Source organism: Erithacus rubecula, assembly GCF_903797595.1.
Source record: "Erithacus rubecula genome assembly, chromosome: 13".
Classification (NCBI taxonomy): domain Eukaryota; kingdom Metazoa; phylum Chordata; class Aves; order Passeriformes; family Muscicapidae; genus Erithacus; species Erithacus rubecula.
The window spans coordinates 19,334,830-19,354,216 of NC_136665.1; the positions used below are offsets into that span (position 1 = coordinate 19,334,830).

The 19,387-nt window shown below is 50.3% G+C and overlaps 1 protein-coding gene across 1 annotated transcript; it reads left to right on the top strand.

The window, feature by feature from the left end:
• Window positions 1-3,910: 3,910 nt before the first annotated feature.
• ARL8B (ARF like GTPase 8B) lies at window positions 3,911-19,221 on the top strand. Its single transcript, XM_079317464.1, has 7 exons — window positions 3,911-4,229; window positions 13,812-13,892; window positions 14,482-14,555; window positions 14,959-15,052; window positions 15,614-15,681; window positions 15,911-15,981; window positions 17,312-19,221. Exons 1-7 carry the CDS (start codon window positions 4,107-4,109, stop codon window positions 17,359-17,361), a joined length of 561 nt encoding a protein of 186 aa, XP_079173590.1. The 5' UTR covers window positions 3,911-4,106; the 3' UTR covers window positions 17,362-19,221.
• Window positions 19,222-19,387: the final 166 nt, after the last annotated feature.

A 19,387-nucleotide genomic window follows, 5' to 3' on the forward strand; every position in this document is an offset into this window, starting at 1 on the left:
CTGACATGGTGTGAGGTGCCCAGCTCCCTGCTCCATGAAAAGCCAGCAGGGAATGTGACTTCCAGAGGAGATGACAAAGGCCAGCACAGGCAGAGCACCCAGAGCCCACAGCAAGAGAGGCTGCAGGGTGGCTGGTGCTCCCTTCTGCTCTGATTTCACACTGACACACGTGGAGTTCCCCTGCTCAGCCCAGGACCCTCAGCAGGTGCTGAGTTTGGGTGTTAGGCTGCAGTCAGTCCCTGCAGCTCAGCTGGCTGGCAGGCTCCTGCACCTGCAGATGTGCTGCTCCCTCCCCCCAGAGGCAAAGGCACCACCTGGGGTTTGTCAGGAGCAAAGCTGGATGCTCCTTCTCCACCAGGTGAGAGCAGCAGGGATGGGGACACCTCCCCAGACACCTTCCTGCTGCTCTCACCTCTGGAAGGGCTTTGCTCTGCTGCTGTCCATCTCTCGTCAGCAGCTGGCTGCTGATAACATCCCAGCTCTGGATTTATTCCCAAAACCAGGGGGGAAGGTTCGTGGTGCCATGTGCAGGGGAGGGCTGGGGTGGGTGAGGGTGAGGATGGAGGCGAGGGCACAGCTTCAGGGAAGGAGCAGGCTTTGGTGTCAGGAAAGGAGCAGGCTTTGGTGTCAGGGAAGGAGCTGGCTTTGGTGAGGCTGCATCCCCCTCTGCTGGAAAATCCCAGCTAAGGCAGCAGAGCCACCGGCCAAGGGGAAAACTTGAGAGGAGAAGGGGAAATTACAGTGCAAAGAGCACGAGTGAGGCTCGGGCTGCCTGGGATATCACAGCATCCAGTCTGGGACATACTGGGGTTCATCCCATGCCAGCCACAATGAGAGGGACTTGCTGGGGACAAGGGACAACCAGACCCTCTGCAGAGTCTGTGTGCAGTCTGTGTGTCTGTGCCTGCCCTCCACAGCCTCACCTGGAGGCTGCTCGTGCTTACACTGGAAGAATGGGTTTGTTTTTCCTTGCAGATTTAAAATCTAATTTACAGAAAGGGTGAAATGTGGTGACTGGGCTGGCCAAGGCCCTGAGTGTGCACTAAATCTGCAAGCTGGGCCTGGCTCTGTGCAGGGGCTCTGCAAGTGCCAAGGTCACTGCTAATAAATCTGACTGGAGGACCAGGAGAATTTTATTGAACTTACTGCTAGCACCAGGCTCCTCTTTAACTCTCTTTTCCCCCCTTCTGCTGATTCATGCTCCTGCTCCTTCAGCACTGGGAGATGCCAGCATTCCTAAAGGTCATCACTTGCATGCAGCTCCTGCTGGGGAGTGTTTGCCAGCACCTACACATCGAAATGCTGAAGCCACTGCCATCATTTATATTTCCCCTGGCAGTGACAGACATTGCACAGCTTGCCAGCTGCCACGTTCCAGGCTTGGAGACTCCTCCAAGGTGAAGGAGGTGTGTGAAAAGGGATGAATGGAGCTGATACCAGGTCACCTGGGGGCTGGGATCCTCACCTGGGCTCACCTGCAGGCAGCCCCTCTCAGGGAGCCCTCAGTGTCTGAGCTTGGACCCCTCTGACTCCAACCCAAAGCATTTTGTCACCCCGGGATCCTGTGACTGGGAAATGAGATCCTGCTGCTGGCGTCATGAGTCACGCTGCTGCCTGCCCCAGTGCCACCTCCCTGCCACCTCCCTGCCACCTCCCTGCCACCTCCCTGCCACCTCCCTGCCCTTCCCCATCTCTGCTCCCCACTGGGAGAAGGCTCAGTGCTCTCCTGGGCTGCAGAAACAGGATTTTATGGCATGCTGGCAGCGTGCAAACATCTCTGAGGAAATAAGTTACGGTTTCATTTTCGTGGTGTGTCTCCCTCTCCATGGCAAAGGGATATTTCTGGTTTAGCTCAAGCAGTAACAGCACAACTGACAAGTTTCTTTTTTCAGGAAAGAAGTGAGGAAGACACAGAGAAATCCTTCTTTGCCTCCCTAGGTTATTTAATGACTATTTATACTGGCACCACCAAAATGCTGTATCAAGTGACAGACACTGTCAGAGGCTGTGGCAGGTTCAGGAACCAGTTATTTCATGTCCATCTCTTTAGAGGTGACCACTAATCTTTAGAGGTGACCCTTTAAGGGTCTTCAACATGAGAAGACACATCTCTTATATCTGCTATCATCTGCCTCTGTTTCTTTTGATATTCTTTTGATATTATTCTGATATTATTTTGTGTGGGGCTGGAAAGAGCAGAGCTGGAAAGAGCCCCCAGCCGCCTGCTCTGTTTATCCTCACATCCCCAGATCCAAAAGCTTCTCCCCTGTCCCACAGTCTGAGACATTTCTCTGGAAGGAAAGCAGCATCCAAAGGAGCAGGGCAGGTGTGTTTTCCTGCTCGGAGCAGGGGCTGTGGGCAGCAGCAGGGCAGAATCTCGGGGCAATATTGTCGCTGTTTTTTGGCTCCTCGCTCGGCAGCAGGGGAGGTGCCAACTCATCAAAGCAATTAGCGCCTTTGTCTGCGGGAGGAGCCGTCAGCCAAAGATAAATTAAAGGAACGTCCAGGATGATATTCCGTTCTGAGAGGAGCTGTCCTATTTTCCCTTACTAATGACAGGCTCTGAAATCTGTGCACAACTTAGCTCGTTATTAGAACTAATTGGTGCCAGGCATCCCGTCCTCTCTGATAGGGCTAACCATGGGGATGAAATTTTCTGAGTTAATGAACCAGAGGGTGGATTAAGAACTTTGAAAGTGCAGTTCATATCTCAGCTTAATTGGAAGGAGTGTATTAGTTGGCTTTTTTTTTTATGGATACAAAGGGAAGCCGTGTTTTGGGGTGGAAAAGCACATGCACAAATGCCTTCCCTGCCACTGGGGCTGGCAATTTCTAATTTCAGCGTGGCAGCATTTGCAGGCAGCGCCTTCCCCAGCACTGTGAGCACGAGGAGGGATGGAAATGGGATTTATTCTCAATATTCCCCCTGTGCAGGGCAGAGATCAATCAGTGCAGATCTCCCCAGGCCAGGGAGCTGCCCAGGGGCTGCTCTGGCCGTGGATGGAGATCCACATCCCCCAGGGCACAGTTTGGTGGTTTTATTCCCATCCCATTCTAGTTGTTCTTTACACCTGTTTTACACTGCCCTGAAGAGTAGTGACACCTATTTTTTTCAGAAATATTTTTTTTTTTTTCCTGTGTGATTTAAAACTTTTCCTTCTGCCAGCAGTGGAGAAGGAGAATCCTTTGCAGGAGTCCCAGACACTGCATGTAACCTCTGCTCCATATTCAGGCAGCTCAATCCATAATTCGTGCACTTTCTTACCTCTTTAATATTTGTAAAGATAAATTTTAAACAAATAAATAATAATATTGACAACAATAATATTAATAATAATATTAATTCAATATATTATATAATTATATTGTTAATAATAATAATAATAATAATAATAATAATAATAATAATAATAATAGTAATGTTGTAAAAATAATTTTACCCTGGGGGACATGGAGCCTGTCATGGACACCCTGCTCCATGGTGGGGTCACGGGTGTCACCATGGCCTGCCCTGCTCCATGGTGGCTCAGGAATGTCACACCCCTCATTGCCACACCCCTCATGGCGGCTCAGGTGTGTCACACCCCTCATTGCCACACCCCTCACGGCGGCTCAGGTGTGTCACACCTCTCATTGCCACACCCCTCATGGTGGCTCAGGTGTGTCACACCTCTCATTGCCACACCCCTCATGGTGGCTCAGGTGTGTCACACCTCTCATTGCCACACCCCTCATGGCGGCTCAGGTGTGCCACGCTCCTTCCCGCCACGCCCACCACTGCGGCCCCGCCCTCTCCCGCCGCGGGTCCTCCCGCCGCCAGGGGGCGCTGCGGCGCGGGGCGGGGCCGGCCGGGCCGGGTGACCGCGGGGTCACGTGACGGCGGCGGGGGGAGCCGGGCCCGGACGAGCGCGGGTGTCCCGGAGCGGCCGAGAGCAGCGGCCGGCTCGGCACGGCTCGGTTCGGTTCGGCACGGCTCGGCACGGCTCGGAACAGCTCGGCACAGCTCGGCCCGCAGCCTCCCGGCCCGCCGGAGCCATCGCCCGGCCCAACCCGCAGCGCCCCCGGCCCGGCCCGCAGCGCCCCCGGCCCCTCCGCCCGCCGCCACCATGCTGGCGCTGCTGTCCCGGCTGCTCGACTGGTTCCGCTCGCTCTTCTGGAAGGAGGAGATGGAGCTGACCCTGGTGGGGCTGCAGTACTCGGGCAAGACCACCTTCGTCAACGTCATCGCGGTGAGCGGGGCGGGCACGGCCTGAGCCCGGCCCGGCCCGGGGGATGGAGCGGGATGGAACCGGGATAGAGCCGGGCCAGGCCGGGGGATGGAGCGGGATGGAACCGGGATAGAGCCGGCCCGGGCCGGGGGATGGAGCGGGATGGAACCGGGATAGAGCCGGCCCGGGCCGGAGGATGGAGCCGGGGAATGGAGCTGGGGATGGAGCCGGGGGATGGAGCCGGGGAATGGAGCCGGGGGATGGAGCCGGGGATGGAGCCGGCCGGGCCGGAGGATGGAGCCGGGGGATGGAACCGGGGAATGGAGCCGGGGGATGGAGCCGGGGGATGGAGCCGGGGATGGAGCCGGGGGATGGAGCCGGGGGATGGAGCCGGGAATGGAGCCGGGGATGGAGCCGGGGAATGGAGCCGGGATAGAGCCGGGCCGGGCCGGGGGATGGAGCCGGGGATGGAGCCGGGAATGGAGCCGGGGATGGAGCCGGGGATGGAGCCGGGGATGGAGCCGGGGATGGAGCCGGCCGGGCCGGGGGATGGAGCCGGGGATGGAGCCGGGGATGGAGCCGGGGGATGGAGCCGGGGATGGAGCCGGCCGGGCCGGGGATTGGAGCCGGGGATGGAGCCGGGGATGGAGCCGGGGGATGGAGCCGGGAATGGAGCCGGGGATGGAGCCGGGGATGGAGCCGGGGATGGAGCCGGGGATGGAGCCGGGGATGGAGCCGGGGATGGAGCCGGGAATGGAGCCGGGGATGGAGCCGGGGATGGAGCCGGGTAGAGCCGGGCCGGGCCGGGGGATGGAGCCGGCCGGGCCGGGGGATGGAGCCGGGGATGGAGCCGGGGATGGAGCCGGTGATGGAGCCGGGATAGAGCCGGGCCGGGCCGGGGGATGGAGCCGGGGAATGGAGCCGGGGATGGAGCCGGGGATGGAGCCGGGGATGGAGCCGGGGGATGGAGCCGGGGATGGAGCCGGGGATGGAGCCGGGGATGGAGCCGGGGGATGGAGCCGGGGGATGGAGCCGGGGATGGAGCCGGGGATGGAGCCGGTGATGGAGCCGGGATAGAGCCGGGCCGGGCCGGGGGATGGAGCCGGGGATGGAGCCGGGGATGGAGCCGGCCGGGCCGCAGGAGCAGAGTGGGAACCCAGGCCGGCATGGCTCAGCCCGCCGCCGCCGTGCCCCTGCCGAGCTCCGTGCGGGAGCCGCTGTTCCCAGCGCGGGCTCTGAAGGCGCCGTTCCTCGGGGTGTCGGGGCTCCTGTCAGCAGATGTGCAGATAACATTGTGTCTCTCCATTGCCGCCTCACTTTGGCTGGTTTTCCGTAGTCCTCAATCATTTAAGTGCCAACATCCACTCACGGTTCTCCTCTCAAATATTTGCTTATCGATTGCCGAAACCGATATCAAATCATCTCCTTTTTCCTAAGGTACACTTACCCAAGAAGTCCAGCTCACAAGCACGAGCCCATCAGCAGCAAAGAGCTGCACTGGGGCCTGCTGGGCTGGTGGTGTGCCTGGAGCAGGTAAAGGAAGGGAGTGGGAATGCTCCTACACGAAGCTTTTCCATTGTTGAGCAGATAAAAGAGTGGCTTTGCCTAAATGGCGAGTTCAGCTTCATCAGTGTCCTGCTCTGCTGATGTATGTGATGCAAGACATTCCAGGAGACAATTTGGGAGCTCCTGGAATGGGCAGCCAGGGTGGCTTTTGGTTTTTCAGGCAGTGTGAGTGACCTGAGGGCAGTGCACCTAGAATGAGAAAGGATGTCTCCAGCTTTAGAGTGAGCACACTCTCTTCAGCTTGTCCTTTGGTTTTTGAGCCTGTGTTCTTAACACCATGCAATACTTGTAAGAATGTGTTTATTTAAATGCCAGTTGAATGAGTTACTGGCTGGGAAAAGGACTTTCATTCTCTTGCAGTTATGCATCATCATGCAAAACATAACCAAGCCACCGTGTAGCTCAGGTGTGAGCACTCAGTGGGCTTCCTGATAATCATGGAAAATGAGTTACTTCATGAAAGGTGACTTTTCTCTGTTAGCTGAAAGTTGCTGGAGTAACCCAGGAGTGCCAGGAGCCTTTTCTTTCACACTCTGCCAAAACATCTGGGCTTGGATTTGTAGAAATGGAGCTCTGAAACTGTTGAACAGCCTCAGTCTGTGGCTGCTGAGCTGACAGTGCTTGGAGTGTTTCTGCAGCTGGGGGCTCTCTGCAGTCTCTGGAGTCCTCCTGGTGATGGACAAAAAAACCCACTTTGCTTCTGTATAGTAGCAGCAGCAAAGTTTGGGGAGTTACCTGTGAAACTCACTGCAGCATCAGAGCTGTACTAGCTGCACATCTCCATCATCTGTAGCTGAGTCCATCTGAGTTGTCTGCAGTGGGAGAAGTTTCCCCAAGTAAAGCTGGAGTGTGTTTGCAGCCTCCCCTGCGGGGGTTGAACCTTGCAAGGTTTCAGCCACATGTTAGGATCACACCCAGGCTTTTATCTGAGTGAGTGCCATTCAGAGAGCCTTGCAAAACCCCGGGGAAGGAGGAAGCTGTTGAGTGTGCTGACACAGCCTCCTTGGCTGCTTTAGTTTGGAAGCATCAGGTCACATTTCTGAAGTTTTTAATTAGGAAACTTGGCGAGTCTTTGCACAAAAAAAAATAGAGAGGGGGTTTTGCTCAGGTTTGTATTATTGGTTTAAACAAAATAATAGCATATGCTTCAGTTACCAGTGCAAAATCACTTTTAGAGAAGTGCAGAGCTGGCTTCTTACTTGCTTCCTTGACTGACTTTGGTTCAGTCTGCATTTGGGAGTGAGTGCAGGGAAAGAACAACTGCTCTCTGCAGGCCAGTTAATGTTTTGGGTGGATGAGGCAGTTGGGATTCCTCAGAACTGAAATGCAAGGGATGACACAGCAAGATGTCCTGTAGGACAGCTCTGAGGGCTGGAGTGCACACCAGGAGCCTGCTGTGGCCTGGGAGGTCGTGTGCTCCCTAACCAAAGGCTGTTGCCAGTCTCACAGCAGTGAGTTTAATGCAATATAAATCTCTAATGTAATCTCTGCCCATCAAATCAGGCAGATGGAACTAGAGGGAAAACTCAACCCATGACACAGGGAAGCTTGGTACAAGGCCATGAGAGGCAGAGTTCTAGAACAATCCTTTTCTGCATTGGGGAGGGGTTTCAACCTTACCTTCAGAGCAGTGTAAACAAACACTTGATTTGTAATCAGACTAAACAAAGGCCTGGAGAGGCAGGACAAGAGGGAATGGCTTAGAACTGAGAGATGGAGAGGTTAGATTGGATACTAGGGATAAATCCTTCCCTGTGGGGCTGGTGAGGCCCAGGGTCCCAGAGAGGCTGTGGCTCCTGCTGGGTCTCTGGAAGGTTCCAAGGGAGCTTGGACAGGGCTTGGAGCACCCTGGGGTAGTGGCCATGACAGGGGGTGGCACTGGATGGTTTTGGATGTCCCCTGCACCCAAAGCTCCTGTGATGAGTTTGATTAGAGCACAGTGTTAGCAGTGAGATCTCGTTAGAGCTGGATTCAGCTCATGCAGCTTCTGCTTCTCTAAGGCTCAGCATTAGTCACTGCTCTAATTAGATATTAAGCATAAGTTTTCCATGTGCATGAGTAAACTTGCTCACAAGGGAGGATATCATTTCTTCCTGCTCCTAATTTCCCTAATGTGGATGGCCTGTGGCTCTTATTCAGAGAAACTGCCTGTCATCCCAGGATGGCATCTGGGGCTGTGGGCTCTGCCCTGAGCCCTGGGAAGGGCCATCACTTCAGCCTGCAGGACCTTGTGGTGCTTGCAGCCATCCCTGCCCTTCCCTCAGCCCTGGGAGCCTGTGGCCAGCAGGAGAGGGGAGGGGGCTGCTCTGGCCTGTGAAACACAGCTCAAATCAACTGAGCCTGCAGGATGGGCAGCCCTGCATGGCCTGGGCTTCCTGCAGCTTTGCCTGCTGCCTGCTAGGTTGGTCCTTGATCCAGGTGTTTGGCACTGGAACAGCTCATTAGACTGATAGCAAGCAGAGATCTGCAGGAGAGGGAGGAAGCTGGACTTTACTTACACAGTTATCAGATTCAAGAGCTAAACCCAACCTGTTTGTGGTGACAGGGTAAATAAAGTCCCTTTTTAGGATTTGTGTCAGAGCCTGAATTAGTGTGGTTGGTTTTTTAACTTTGGGATATCTGGCAAGTGTTGGAGTGAGACTGTGGTTTCTAGAGAGAGGCAATTCCTGAAGTGCCTCTCAACAAAACATTCGTTTGGCCAGCTGGGAGCTGCAACTTCCTTTTGTTCTCATGACTGTTAGAAGTAAGTTTGACTTGAAGAAGCCACACCAGAGAAGTGCAGAAAAATAATACTCTGAAGAGCTCCACTGCTGTTTAAATGCTTCTGAACCACCCAGGTAAATCCCTTGTGCTGTCCCCTCACACTCACCGTGGCTAAGGGGAGAAGGGTGATAACATTTGAAGTGTTTCTTAATGGCAGAAGTCTCTTGAAATGCATTGCATCACTTCATTAGCTAATAAAGCTCCAAGGAGGTGACTCAGACCCCTTTTTTGAGGTCCTGCTTGCTGTACCCTAGGTGAGCTAAAACAGATGACTGAAATCAGAATCTCCTTTTTCCATCTCAGTCCTGAGTTCATGTAGAGTATTTTGTAAGCAATGGCATCTGCATAAAGACACTTTCTTGACTCTCAGAAACATGCAATGTCCTGAGCTCTTACATGACTAACTTCTAGACAGACATGCCTTCTTTATTCTAGATATTTGCTAAGCAGTCCATGTCCTTTTAAATATTCAATTAAAGTCAGGGCAGGGGAAATAACAATACCTCTTTTTGTCATGTACCATTGTTCTGGTTTCTGCAGGAATCATTCCTGGAAGTGCTGTTGGGAAGCCTTTCAGTGAGTGAAGCTTCCAATCTGCAGTTCAGGCTTCTGATCATGATCACAAGTAGCTGGAACACTGAAGTATTTGCTAGAGAAGGAAGCTGGACTGTGGAAAGTTGATTTGTCCATTTATGCTGCACTGCTTGGTTGAGGCTATGAGTGTTGCAGAGGAGGCTTAGTGTAGGGGTAGCTTGATATAATGCTAAAATTGCACTGCTTTTTAAATAATTTTTTTTCAGAAGACATTTTGGAGATATGCAGGGTTTTTTGTTAATGTGAAAAGAAAGAAATGTTTAGGGATGAGCAGCAGGGTTTAATGTAATACTCTGGTTCAGGTGGATTGGGAGTGTCCTGGCTGCATTCCATACTCCAATGGTGTTGGCTCCTAGTTGGTTAAGCTTGTTTGTGATCTCATCTAGCTGGATGAAAAGTTTTATGATTAAAGATAAAGCAATCCTTGCTGTGTAATAACAAATTCTGTATGAAGAAATTGGTCCTATAACAGTAGTGAATCATGTCAGCTTTATGAGACTCAAACTAAAGGCTGCCCTGACCTTCTCTGATGGTACAAAGAATGGCCTTGTGCAGGCTGTGAATTAAAACCAAGCTGTTTGGGGGGCTCACAGTCTGCTGGACAGGCTTGGAGCAATCTGGTGTATTAGAAAAGTGCCCCTGCCCTTGGGGGAGTGGAACTGGGTGGTCTTTGAGGTTCCTCCCAACTGAAACCACTCCCCCATTCCACATCTCCCTGGAATTGGAGTTTCTGGCTGCAGCTTGTGGTTATGGAGAGGCAGATGAAGAAACCCAAATGTGGTTTTGTTTGGTTTATGTTTTTTTTTTACTCAGGACAGCTGGAAATGGTAGGTTTAATAAGGTTGTTGTAATATTAATTAAATTGCAAAAGAGACTAAACTCACATCCTTTGTGCACTTCTGGAATGCCAGGGGGTGGCAAGTTAAACACTTGTCCTGAGTTTTCCTCTGGGAAATGAACTGTAGCTGTAGCTGGCCTGTTCAGAAATGCTGCAGTCTGTGATTCAGTGCTGTACTGATCCAAGGTCAGTTAAACCCAAACTGACCCATGCAATAAAATCCCTTAGTTCAGTCTGGAGGCAGTTTTGCTGCTTTGAATAATCCTTATCCAATGTAAGTACTGCTCTGGGTGAGTTCATGCTGCACTAAAATCTCATGTTTGGGGTCTCCAGGAGCTTTGAAGGGAGCATCTCCTAAAGCAGGAGGCTGAAGGATTAGTCCTGTGGGTTCTTAGTGCACAAGGCTCTGACACTGGCTCTGTTTAGTCTCCTGTCCCTTATCTCCCACACTGCTTGGAGTTAACTTTGTTTGGTGACCTTGTGCTGGTGCTGTGTGCTCTGTGTGACCTGGGGGCTGAGGCTTCCATCACAATTCCTGCTGGGACAGCTGCTGCCCTTCCAGGAGCCCTGTGGGGTCAGCAAGGGCTGAACACAAGGCACTGCTGCCTTTGTCAGCAGCTGCTCCTGCTGTCCTTGCTGAGTGCTTGAGCAGTGCTGCTGTGGGTGACAGCAGCCAAAGGCTTTCCCCTTGGGAATTGAAAATATTGCTGTGCATGTCAGACCTGGTCTAAAGCTGGTGATTTAGGAGAGAGCATCTTACTGTGAGCTCCCAGTGACAGCACCCAGTGCTCTGCTCTGGGAGGGAAGGCTGGTGCAAATGAAGTGACTGCTAGTAAAAGTATGTTCCTTTTGTTCTGCTCTTCCAGCAGCTTTTGCATATGAATACTCTAAGTTGAAGCTGAATTCCTGGCTTTTTTCCTCTGAGGAGGTAGTAAATAAAAGCCCTCTAAATTCTGAGTTTAGAGAGCTGTTTCTAGGCCAAGACAGCTGAATGTGGTAGCAGAATCCATCAAAGGAGATCACTGTCTGCTGCTGAAATCCTTTACAATCGTTTTAACCAATTTTTTGACCCGTCTTAAAAGAGAAGGTGACTGCCAGTGGCTTTCTGTGGGCTCACTGCCTGTGAGCAGAGAACACCCACACTCACATCAGGGGATGGTCTTTCACATGAAGACCTGAGCTGACCCCTGTGTTCCTGTCAGCTCTGGATTGTCCCTCTGCAAAGCAGAGAACAGCAGCTGAAACCCAACTGGGTGACTGCAGTTTTGAGGTTTTGAGGTTTTCAGCAAGTCAAAACAAGTTTGGGGATGTGCAGCGTGGGTAGAGAGCACTTGGGAAGGAATAAGATGCAGCAGCTTTTCTGAAGATTCTGTAAAAGTTTCCCTGTGGTGGGTCACAGGAATTTCAACATTACATTAAAGATGTGGCAAATGAAGTGCTGCTCCAATCTACAGGAATCTGTATCCTAAAAGAGCAGTGGGAGAACATGGAATTGGTGCTGAACAGGCTGCAATTAGTGGGATGGCTGACACAGTGAGTGCTGCAAGGGAGGGATGTAAACTCCTCACAGGGATGGGCAGGGAGTGTTTGGAGCTTGATGAGGATCACGATAAGGTTGTTTATGGGTAACAATCAGCGAGGCAGATATCCTGCTGGGAGCCTCTTCTAGACCACCCAGCCTGGGATGAAGGGGCACCAAAACCCTCCTTAAGCTGCTGGGAGAAGTCTCACCATGGCTGGGCCTTGTTCTCAAAGGAGACCTCAGCTTCCCACATGTCTGCTGGAAATAAACCCAGCAGGGAGGTGATGAGACCAGGAGGTTCCTGGAATGTGTGTTCCTATTGATGAGAACAGCTCTCAAGAGAAGGATCTGGAAGGATCTGAGTGGGAATAGTTGGCAGCAGCTGGGATAAGGCTCAGCAGCACAGAGATGGAGGCTCAGGGAGTGCTTGGGAGTGCTGGGATAGGAGCTGTGGGTGTGGGGTGTGACTGTGGAGGCAGGAATGTGGAGGCAGGAATGTCGTGGTGCTTGAGCAAACCATGACAAGTGACCCTTCAGAGGCAGGATTGGTTTGAGGAGCTGACCTGAGCTGCCCCAGCCATGGCAGCACAGCTGAGCATCAGCTCTGAGCTGCAATGGGCAGCCCCTGGGCTGGCATTAGGGGCAGGAATGGGCAGCCCTTGGGTTGGCATTAGGGGCAGGAATGGGCAGCCCTTGGGTTGGCATTAGGGGCAGGAATGGGCAGCTCCTGGGCTGGCATTTGGGGCAGGAATGGGCAGCTTCTGGGCTGGCATTTGGGGCAGGAATGGGCAGCCCTTGGGTTGGCATTTGGGGCAGGAATGGGCAGCCCCTGGGCTGGCATTAGGGGCAGGAATGGGCAGCCCCTGGGTTGGCATTTGGGCAGGAATGGGCAGCCCCTGGGCTGGCATTAGGGCAGGAATGGGCAGCCCCTGGGCTGGCATTAGGGCAGGAATGGGCAGCCCCTGGGCTGGCATTAGGGGCAGGAATGGGCAGCCCCTGGGCTGGCATTAGGGCAGGAATGGGCAGCCCTTGGGCTGGCATTAGGGCAGGAATGGGCAGCCCCTGGGCTGGCATTTGGGGCAGGAATGGGCAGCCCTTGGGCTGGCATTTGGGGCAGGAATGGGCAGTCCCTGTGCTGGCATTCCCACTGGGCACCCACCCTGCCATGTTAGAAGCCCAGAGTGGCTTCTGAGCAGTGCTGCAGGCTCTGACCCAAGCTGCTGGTGCAGCCTGGTCCTGCTGGCCACACAAGCCAGGAGCTGCTGTCCTTCAGGGCCACCTGGTCAGGCTTGGTGGCTCCTTGCAGCCTGTGGGCAGTCAGACCCTAACTCTGGGGTGCTGTGTCTGCTTCAGAGATCCCAAAAGGCTTTGAACCCCAGGGAGCTTCTCTGGGCAATGTCAGGGGAGAGATGCAGACTTTGCTGCTGATACCAAACCCTAATTAAACAACTGAATGCTTTGGGATCAACCTTAATTTTTCCAAATGTGCTTGACAGTCTGGTTCTATTACACATAATGGATGTAGTGAGCTTCATAATGGCCACTGTGGCTGATTCACCTTCTGCCAAACAGCCAAGGGAGAAATCTGTAGTAGTGTTGAAAACTCTTGTTATGGCTGCAGGAGCTAGCTGGGAGCTTGGCTCTCAAGCTGCTGCAGATGGAAGTGTTACAGCCAGTAAAACACCTGCCCCTGGAGCAGCTCTGCAGTGCAGTGCTGTCACTTGTGTCTGCATGTGTGCTGGGAGCAGGAGCAGCCATTGCAGCTGCCTGTGCCATCTCAGCACGTTGGGCACTGGCAGGGAGCTGACCCATCAGGTCCTTCCACTTTGCAGCCTTTCACACCCTCAGGGAGCCACCCCATCCCTGTGGGCTGCAGCTTCCTGCACAGCAGTGATTTATTGCTGCAAATGCTGGCCAGAGAGCAGCTTGCATCACAGGGAGCCCTTCTGGATATTTCTAGCTCCCAGGTAAGTGGGAGAGCCCAACCTGCAGAGCTTGGCTCTGGGGAGGCAGTGAATGGCTCTTTGCCTCCCCTTGCCCTGGCTGTCCATCTGTTCAGCTGGGAAAAGCACTTTTCCCTGGTGACTCTGCTCCCCTGGCTGCCTCAAGGCTTGAAAAATGATTTCAGTGCTTGGAAGAAATGAGTTGTCTGACTTCACACAAGCTCCAGTACACATGGATTTAACTTCTCTCACTTCTTGGCCATCAAACCTTCAGCTGAGAGGCAAATGGTTAGAAAAAGCTTGGGATATTTTACTGTGCAAACCAGTTGTGTCAGATAAGCACTAAATTGAACTTTATCCTTTTTTCTTTTTTCCAGTCAGGTCAATTCAGCGAAGATATGATTCCTACTGTGGGCTTCAACATGAGGAAAGTTACAAAGGGTAACGTTACAATAAAGGTAAGTTGCCGTTGTTGACTGTTTTCTTTAGTTTCTAGTTTAAAATTTACATGTTTGCTCTGTTTTGCTTCCAGCCTTGAGGCAAATATAGAAAACTGAAGAGGCTCAGCTAAATCTGTCGAGTAGCTTAAGAAGACATTTATGTTTATTTATGGAGTTTCTGCAGTGAGAATGTGTGTGTGATTCCCAGGTTCATGGACTAGTTGAAGCACTGTTGTGATAATGTTCTCTGGCTTAGATCTGAGTGTTTGAGGCCCAGAGATGCTGCTCTCCTGCTCATCAGTTTGCTTAAGGGAAGGTTTACATCAAAAGCAAAGCTTTAAGTGAATACATTGTATTTTCTGGTGTATCTCAGTGTGTAGCCTTGGCACACAGGATGTTCCTGCCTCTGGTGCAGGGAGCTCCAGTTTGCACCTGCTGCTCTTGGGCCCTGAGCAGCTGTGCAAGGGATTATTCCTGGTTTAACTTGGGAAAGGTCAAGCAGCTGCTAAAGGAGAAAGGAAAAACTGTTGTGATTTCTTGTCTTATCTTTGCCTGACATGTTTAAACACAGTGCATGGCTAAATTGTCTTTCTCCCCTTGCCTTAAGATTTGGGATATAGGAGGGCAGCCCCGGTTCCGGAGCATGTGGGAGCGATATTGCAGAGGAGTTAATGCTATTGTGTAAGTGTCCTTCCTTCACGTCTGCTTCTCTTCTCTGCAGCCTTCCTAACACTGCATGCCTCACTCTCTAGTTCTCTTGTGATTCTCAACCTGCACTGCAGCCACACTGACCTTTTCCACCCCTGAGTTCAGGGCTCACGATGGGTTATTTTATCAGTGTCTGATCTGGAGTACTAACTCCTCCCTGTCTGAACTGAGTGGCAGTGCTGTTTAACTCAAAGCATCTTCCTTCTACTCTGCTCTTAGAGAATTTTTTTTTAAAAAAGATCTTAATTCTTTGCTCAGAAGCCCTAGCTTTGTTTAAAGCCTTGTTGAATGTGCTCAAAGCTGGCAGTGTAAAGGACAGAGTGATGTTTGTGCAGGAGCTCAGTGCCACTGACCTAACCTGAAATTCTCTTTAAAGCTACATGGTAGATGCTGCAGATCGTGACAAAATAGAAGCCTCTCGAAATGAGCTGCACAATCTTCTAGATAAGCCCCAGTTACAAGGAATCCCTGTAAGTAACATCACCTTAAACACCATTCAGTGTCTCTGAGGAATGTGCATCCCTTGAGCACCTCTGAAGTCTGCCTTGAACTCTGAATTGGTCAGAATAAGCATGAATAATACCTGCCCCTAGTGCTTTAAACCAATTTTTGACCTTCAGTGGTCTTACTTCATTCAGTGCTCACAAAACATAAATACAATTGAAGCAATAATTTAGAGGATTCCACAGTGTGAGTTTGTGCTGTTGATTGCAGGTTAACCATAGTGTACAGAGGTGTAGGGTAAGTTTGGGGAATCTCAGATGTGTGTGCTGCAGATGTTCTCAGATTTATCAGCTGATGCATTTTCTTGCTTGGTTTTTGCACAGAACAGTTTATTGGTAGCCCCTCTTTCCTTGTGACTAGGTCAGTCTTTTTTCTTGATCTGGTTTAACAGTGAATATCTTATTCCATTGGATTTAATAGGCAGATGCAGACTGCTCATGAGATCCTTTGAAGTTTGTTGGTTTTCTGGTTTTGGTTGGGGTTTTTTTTTAAGCAAAGCCACAACCATTTCCTTCTCTGGATTTCAGGTTCTAGTACTTGGAAATAAGAGAGACCTTCCTAATGCTTTGGATGAGAAACAGCTAATTGAAAAGATGTAAGTCTGACCCTTGCTAAGAACCATTTCTCTTACTCAATAAATTCATGTACATAGGGTTGTTATTAGATCAGGAAGCTCACATTTATGAGTGGAAAACCCAGCAACAGCAGGTAACTGAATATTGTAGAGAACAAGTTGTGTGGGGAAGGGGAAGAAGAGCAGTTCAGATTGTCAGTAAGAGTCCTTGTGTCAGTGAAATGTGTGCTGAAATGTTCTTTTTTCCTAGGAACCTTGCTGCTATTCAGGACAGAGAAATCTGCTGCTACTCAATTTCTTGCAAAGAGAAAGATAATATAGGTAACTATTAACTCAAAACACTGAGAATTATGAGGTGCTGTCAGAGGGTGGATTGGGGGAATTGTAATTTCTTAAACACAAACCTCCTGTCTTTAGGAAACCAGGAACAAATCAGACCAATGTGTGAGTGCAGTGGTTAAATTCAGCAGAACTCCTGATGGCAGTGAGGAAGCCTGACTGGTGTTAAAGTTTTAGGGGTTGTATTTGCAAAAAAATGTCATTCCTTGTGAAATCTGCTCCTTTCTTCAGTGAGTTTGCAGGAAAGAGCTGACTAGCCCATTAGCTTGAGTACATGATTTTATATTTCTGTCAGGTGCTCTCACCTCTGCCTCACTTGGATGCCAAGTGCTTGCAGCAAGTTTTTCCTCAAGTCATTCCTTTGAAAGTCACCTTCCCTTGAGTGTTATCAGAGCAGTTGGTGTTGTGGCATCTGCCAGTCCCTGCAGCCAAACTGCCTCTTTCTGACACAGACATCAAATGCTTCAGAACCTGTGGAGTTCAAAGCAGAAACCATGTCCTGTGTCATCTCTGGTGTTTGCCATAAGCTCTGTGTGTAAACTGAGTCATCTCAGCTGAGTGAAAACAGAATTTAACACCACTTTCCATCCTTTTCCTGATGTCTTCCATGGCTGCCATGGGTTAACAATGGTGCATTTCCAGGTTAACAGGAGTTTGCTGGTGAGGAAACTTCAGGGTGATGCTCCCAGGAGAAGCTCTAAAGGATACCAGGATGGCTTTATAGGGAAAAGTTTCTTTCTAGGAAAACTGAATAGTGTGTGGAACAGTTGTGGCTTCCAGTTAGCACCAGTTAAAGGTTCAGACATGATAGATGGCAGCACAGACTCCCTTCTGAGCATCACTGAGGCTGTGGGAAGGAGCTGCTGGAGGGGAGCCAGGGCCTTTCCCTGCCCTAGGAGAGCCTCTCCCAGGCAGGGAGGAGCATGCTGCCCTGCACCACAGGGCTGAACTGCTTTGTTCTCACCAGGGCAGGAGCTGCAGCCTGGCTGAACAGACCAGTGCTGGTCTAAAATGAATTACTGGAGCCATAGTGAAGTGTCTGATGAAGGAATATCTTTTTCCTAGAGATGGACAGAACTTAGGAACCAGGATGTGTGGGGCAGTGCCACTGTCATTGTTACCTAAAGGATGCTGGGCAGTTAGAGATCAAAGCATGGACATGAAGCATCCTGAAAAATTCTGTTGATCTGCCCTCCTCTAGAGAAGGGCTTGGATATTCCTGCCCTGTGTTTGGGCACTGGAATACCAAAGCCTTGCCACTTTCTCCAATGCAGACACTTGAATGTGGAACTTCTCTTCTCTCTCCCTGTAGATATCACGCTTCAGTGGCTTATTCAGCATTCAAAATCTAGAAGAAGCTGAAGTCTTCCTGGAATCTCCAGTACCAGTTGGCCATAATCTCAATTGTCCACTTCCCTCCATAATGAGATACTACCCAAAAATCCTGTATCAAGAATCTGCCTTTTCACGGTTCATCTCTCATGTGCACTGCTGAAGACTTGTATTCCTATTCTGTCACAAAACAACTAGAGTTGTCATGATAAAGTCAGCACAAATATTTATTTTACAACCATCTGTGGTGGGAGGGTTGTGGGGGGGGCTTTTTAAAGAAATATCTCTACCATGTTAACTACGATGGTACACTCTGTTCTGGTTTTTCAGGGCCAGGTTTTTATATGATTTTCAGCAAGTGTTTTATTTCTAGTGTTTAGTGGCTTGAAGATGCTGATGCTTGACAGCATTAAGATTCTGTAAGATGCCACATACAGTAGTTAGAAAACATTTAAGCGTGAGTTGTGGGATACTGATGGATCTCACAAATGCATGTGATGTGTGTATGTAAGCAGAGACATGGAAACTGTTTGCAGAGGGGAGCACAAGGCATAGATCAGCATCACTATTCTACAGCTGAGATCCTGTCACTTGAAAAAGAAAACTCTTGATGAATTAGGGAAGTCATCTGTTTAAAATCATTCTGTTGTTTCTGTTTAACATTTATGTGGGGGATGGGAATGGACTGTTCTGTCAAAACTTTCAAAAATTGGAGTATTGCAGCATGAAAACAAATCACTAGGAACATCAGGCTTTGTTCAAATACATTTTTCTATCTCCAGATACTCGTGGTCTCTCTCTGAAACCAGAACATGCATTCTGAGCAGCTGCATGACACCCAAATGACTGATGCTCTTGTAACGAGGCAGTTGTTGACCTTTAGCACAATGTGTGTGTAATTGTCAGTGTCTCTCCTGCTCCTGGAATGGCTGGGCACAGTTTCACCTGGTGCTATGGAATACCTGGGCTATTGTGACAACTCTAGAGCCACCTGCTTTCCCCACATAACCATGTGCAAAGCCTGTCAGATGCAATGAAATGTTCTGCTGTGTCAAAGCACAAGAGAGCCAATGAATCGACCCTGTCTCTTGACTAGCTCCTGCAGCTTAGGCAAGTGTGTATAACCCCAAGATTGTAATGTTTCTGTAGCTTCACTCTCAGTGACTTCAGCACATTTAAAGGGACAGCCCTGCTCAGGCTGGTTTGTTCAGCAGCAGTGTCAGTGCAGATCTGTGGTGCAGCTGCTTGTGTAGCCTCACACTGTGTGTGATCCTCCCTCCCTGTGCTGTGCATGCCCTGGGAGCAGCTCTGTCCCCCTGTGTGACAGGCCAGTGTTGATGCAGCCTGCCATGGCCTTGCTGTCCTGTCCCAGCTCTGGCACTGCTGCACAGACACTACACCCTGCCTGCCTTCAGGCTGAAGTTGCTTTTTTATCTTTTTGTCCCCTTTCAGTTCTCTGAAGCATGATTTCAATTAATCCATACTCTGGTGCTGTAGAGGAGAGGGTCTATTAACTTGCTACTGTAGTCCTGAGTTCACCAGAACTGCTACAGTTACTTTTATTTAGCAAATTTGCTTGTGCCTATAATAAGGAAACTAAACTAGAATGTGTGAAATCTTTGTGGGGGACCAGGTCACTGTTTAGTTAACTGGCCTATAGCTAAACTTGATGTGTTTGGTGTTTATCTACTTCACTGCTTTCAGCGTTTCTGGCATCCAAACACTACCAATTGTTAACCTGTGCATTACTCTCTGCATGTGAACAACTTATACAATTACTGAACTTTGTAAATACGTGGATTTTTTTATTTAGGTGGATGCATATGTTGGTTTACTGCTCTTCAGCTTTATTCAATAAACTTATGTTTTGAGGGTTGTATTGACACTTAACTGCCTGACTTGAGTTGATGTGGCTGAACTCATGGAAAAGCACAATGGGATGTCTGTCTGCTCTGCCAAAGATTACAGTGGGGGAAGAAGGATTGATAAATACCTGAGCTGATTTATATTCTGTGGTTCAACTATTCCAGTGAAATGCTGACAAAACTACCTTTGA

Excerpts from the sequence above, each read along its gene's own strand:
- ARL8B (XM_079317464.1), top strand. The coding sequence starts at position 4,107 with ATGCTGGCGCTGCTGTCCCGGCTGCTCGACTGGTTCCGCTCGCTCTTC. Across the intron at positions 13,893-14,481 it reads AGGGTAACGTTACAATAAAG|ATTTGGGATATAGGAGGGCA; the intron begins GTAAGTTGCCGT and ends CCTTGCCTTAAG. Across the intron at positions 14,556-14,958 it reads AGAGGAGTTAATGCTATTGT|CTACATGGTAGATGCTGCAG; the intron begins GTAAGTGTCCTT and ends TTCTCTTTAAAG.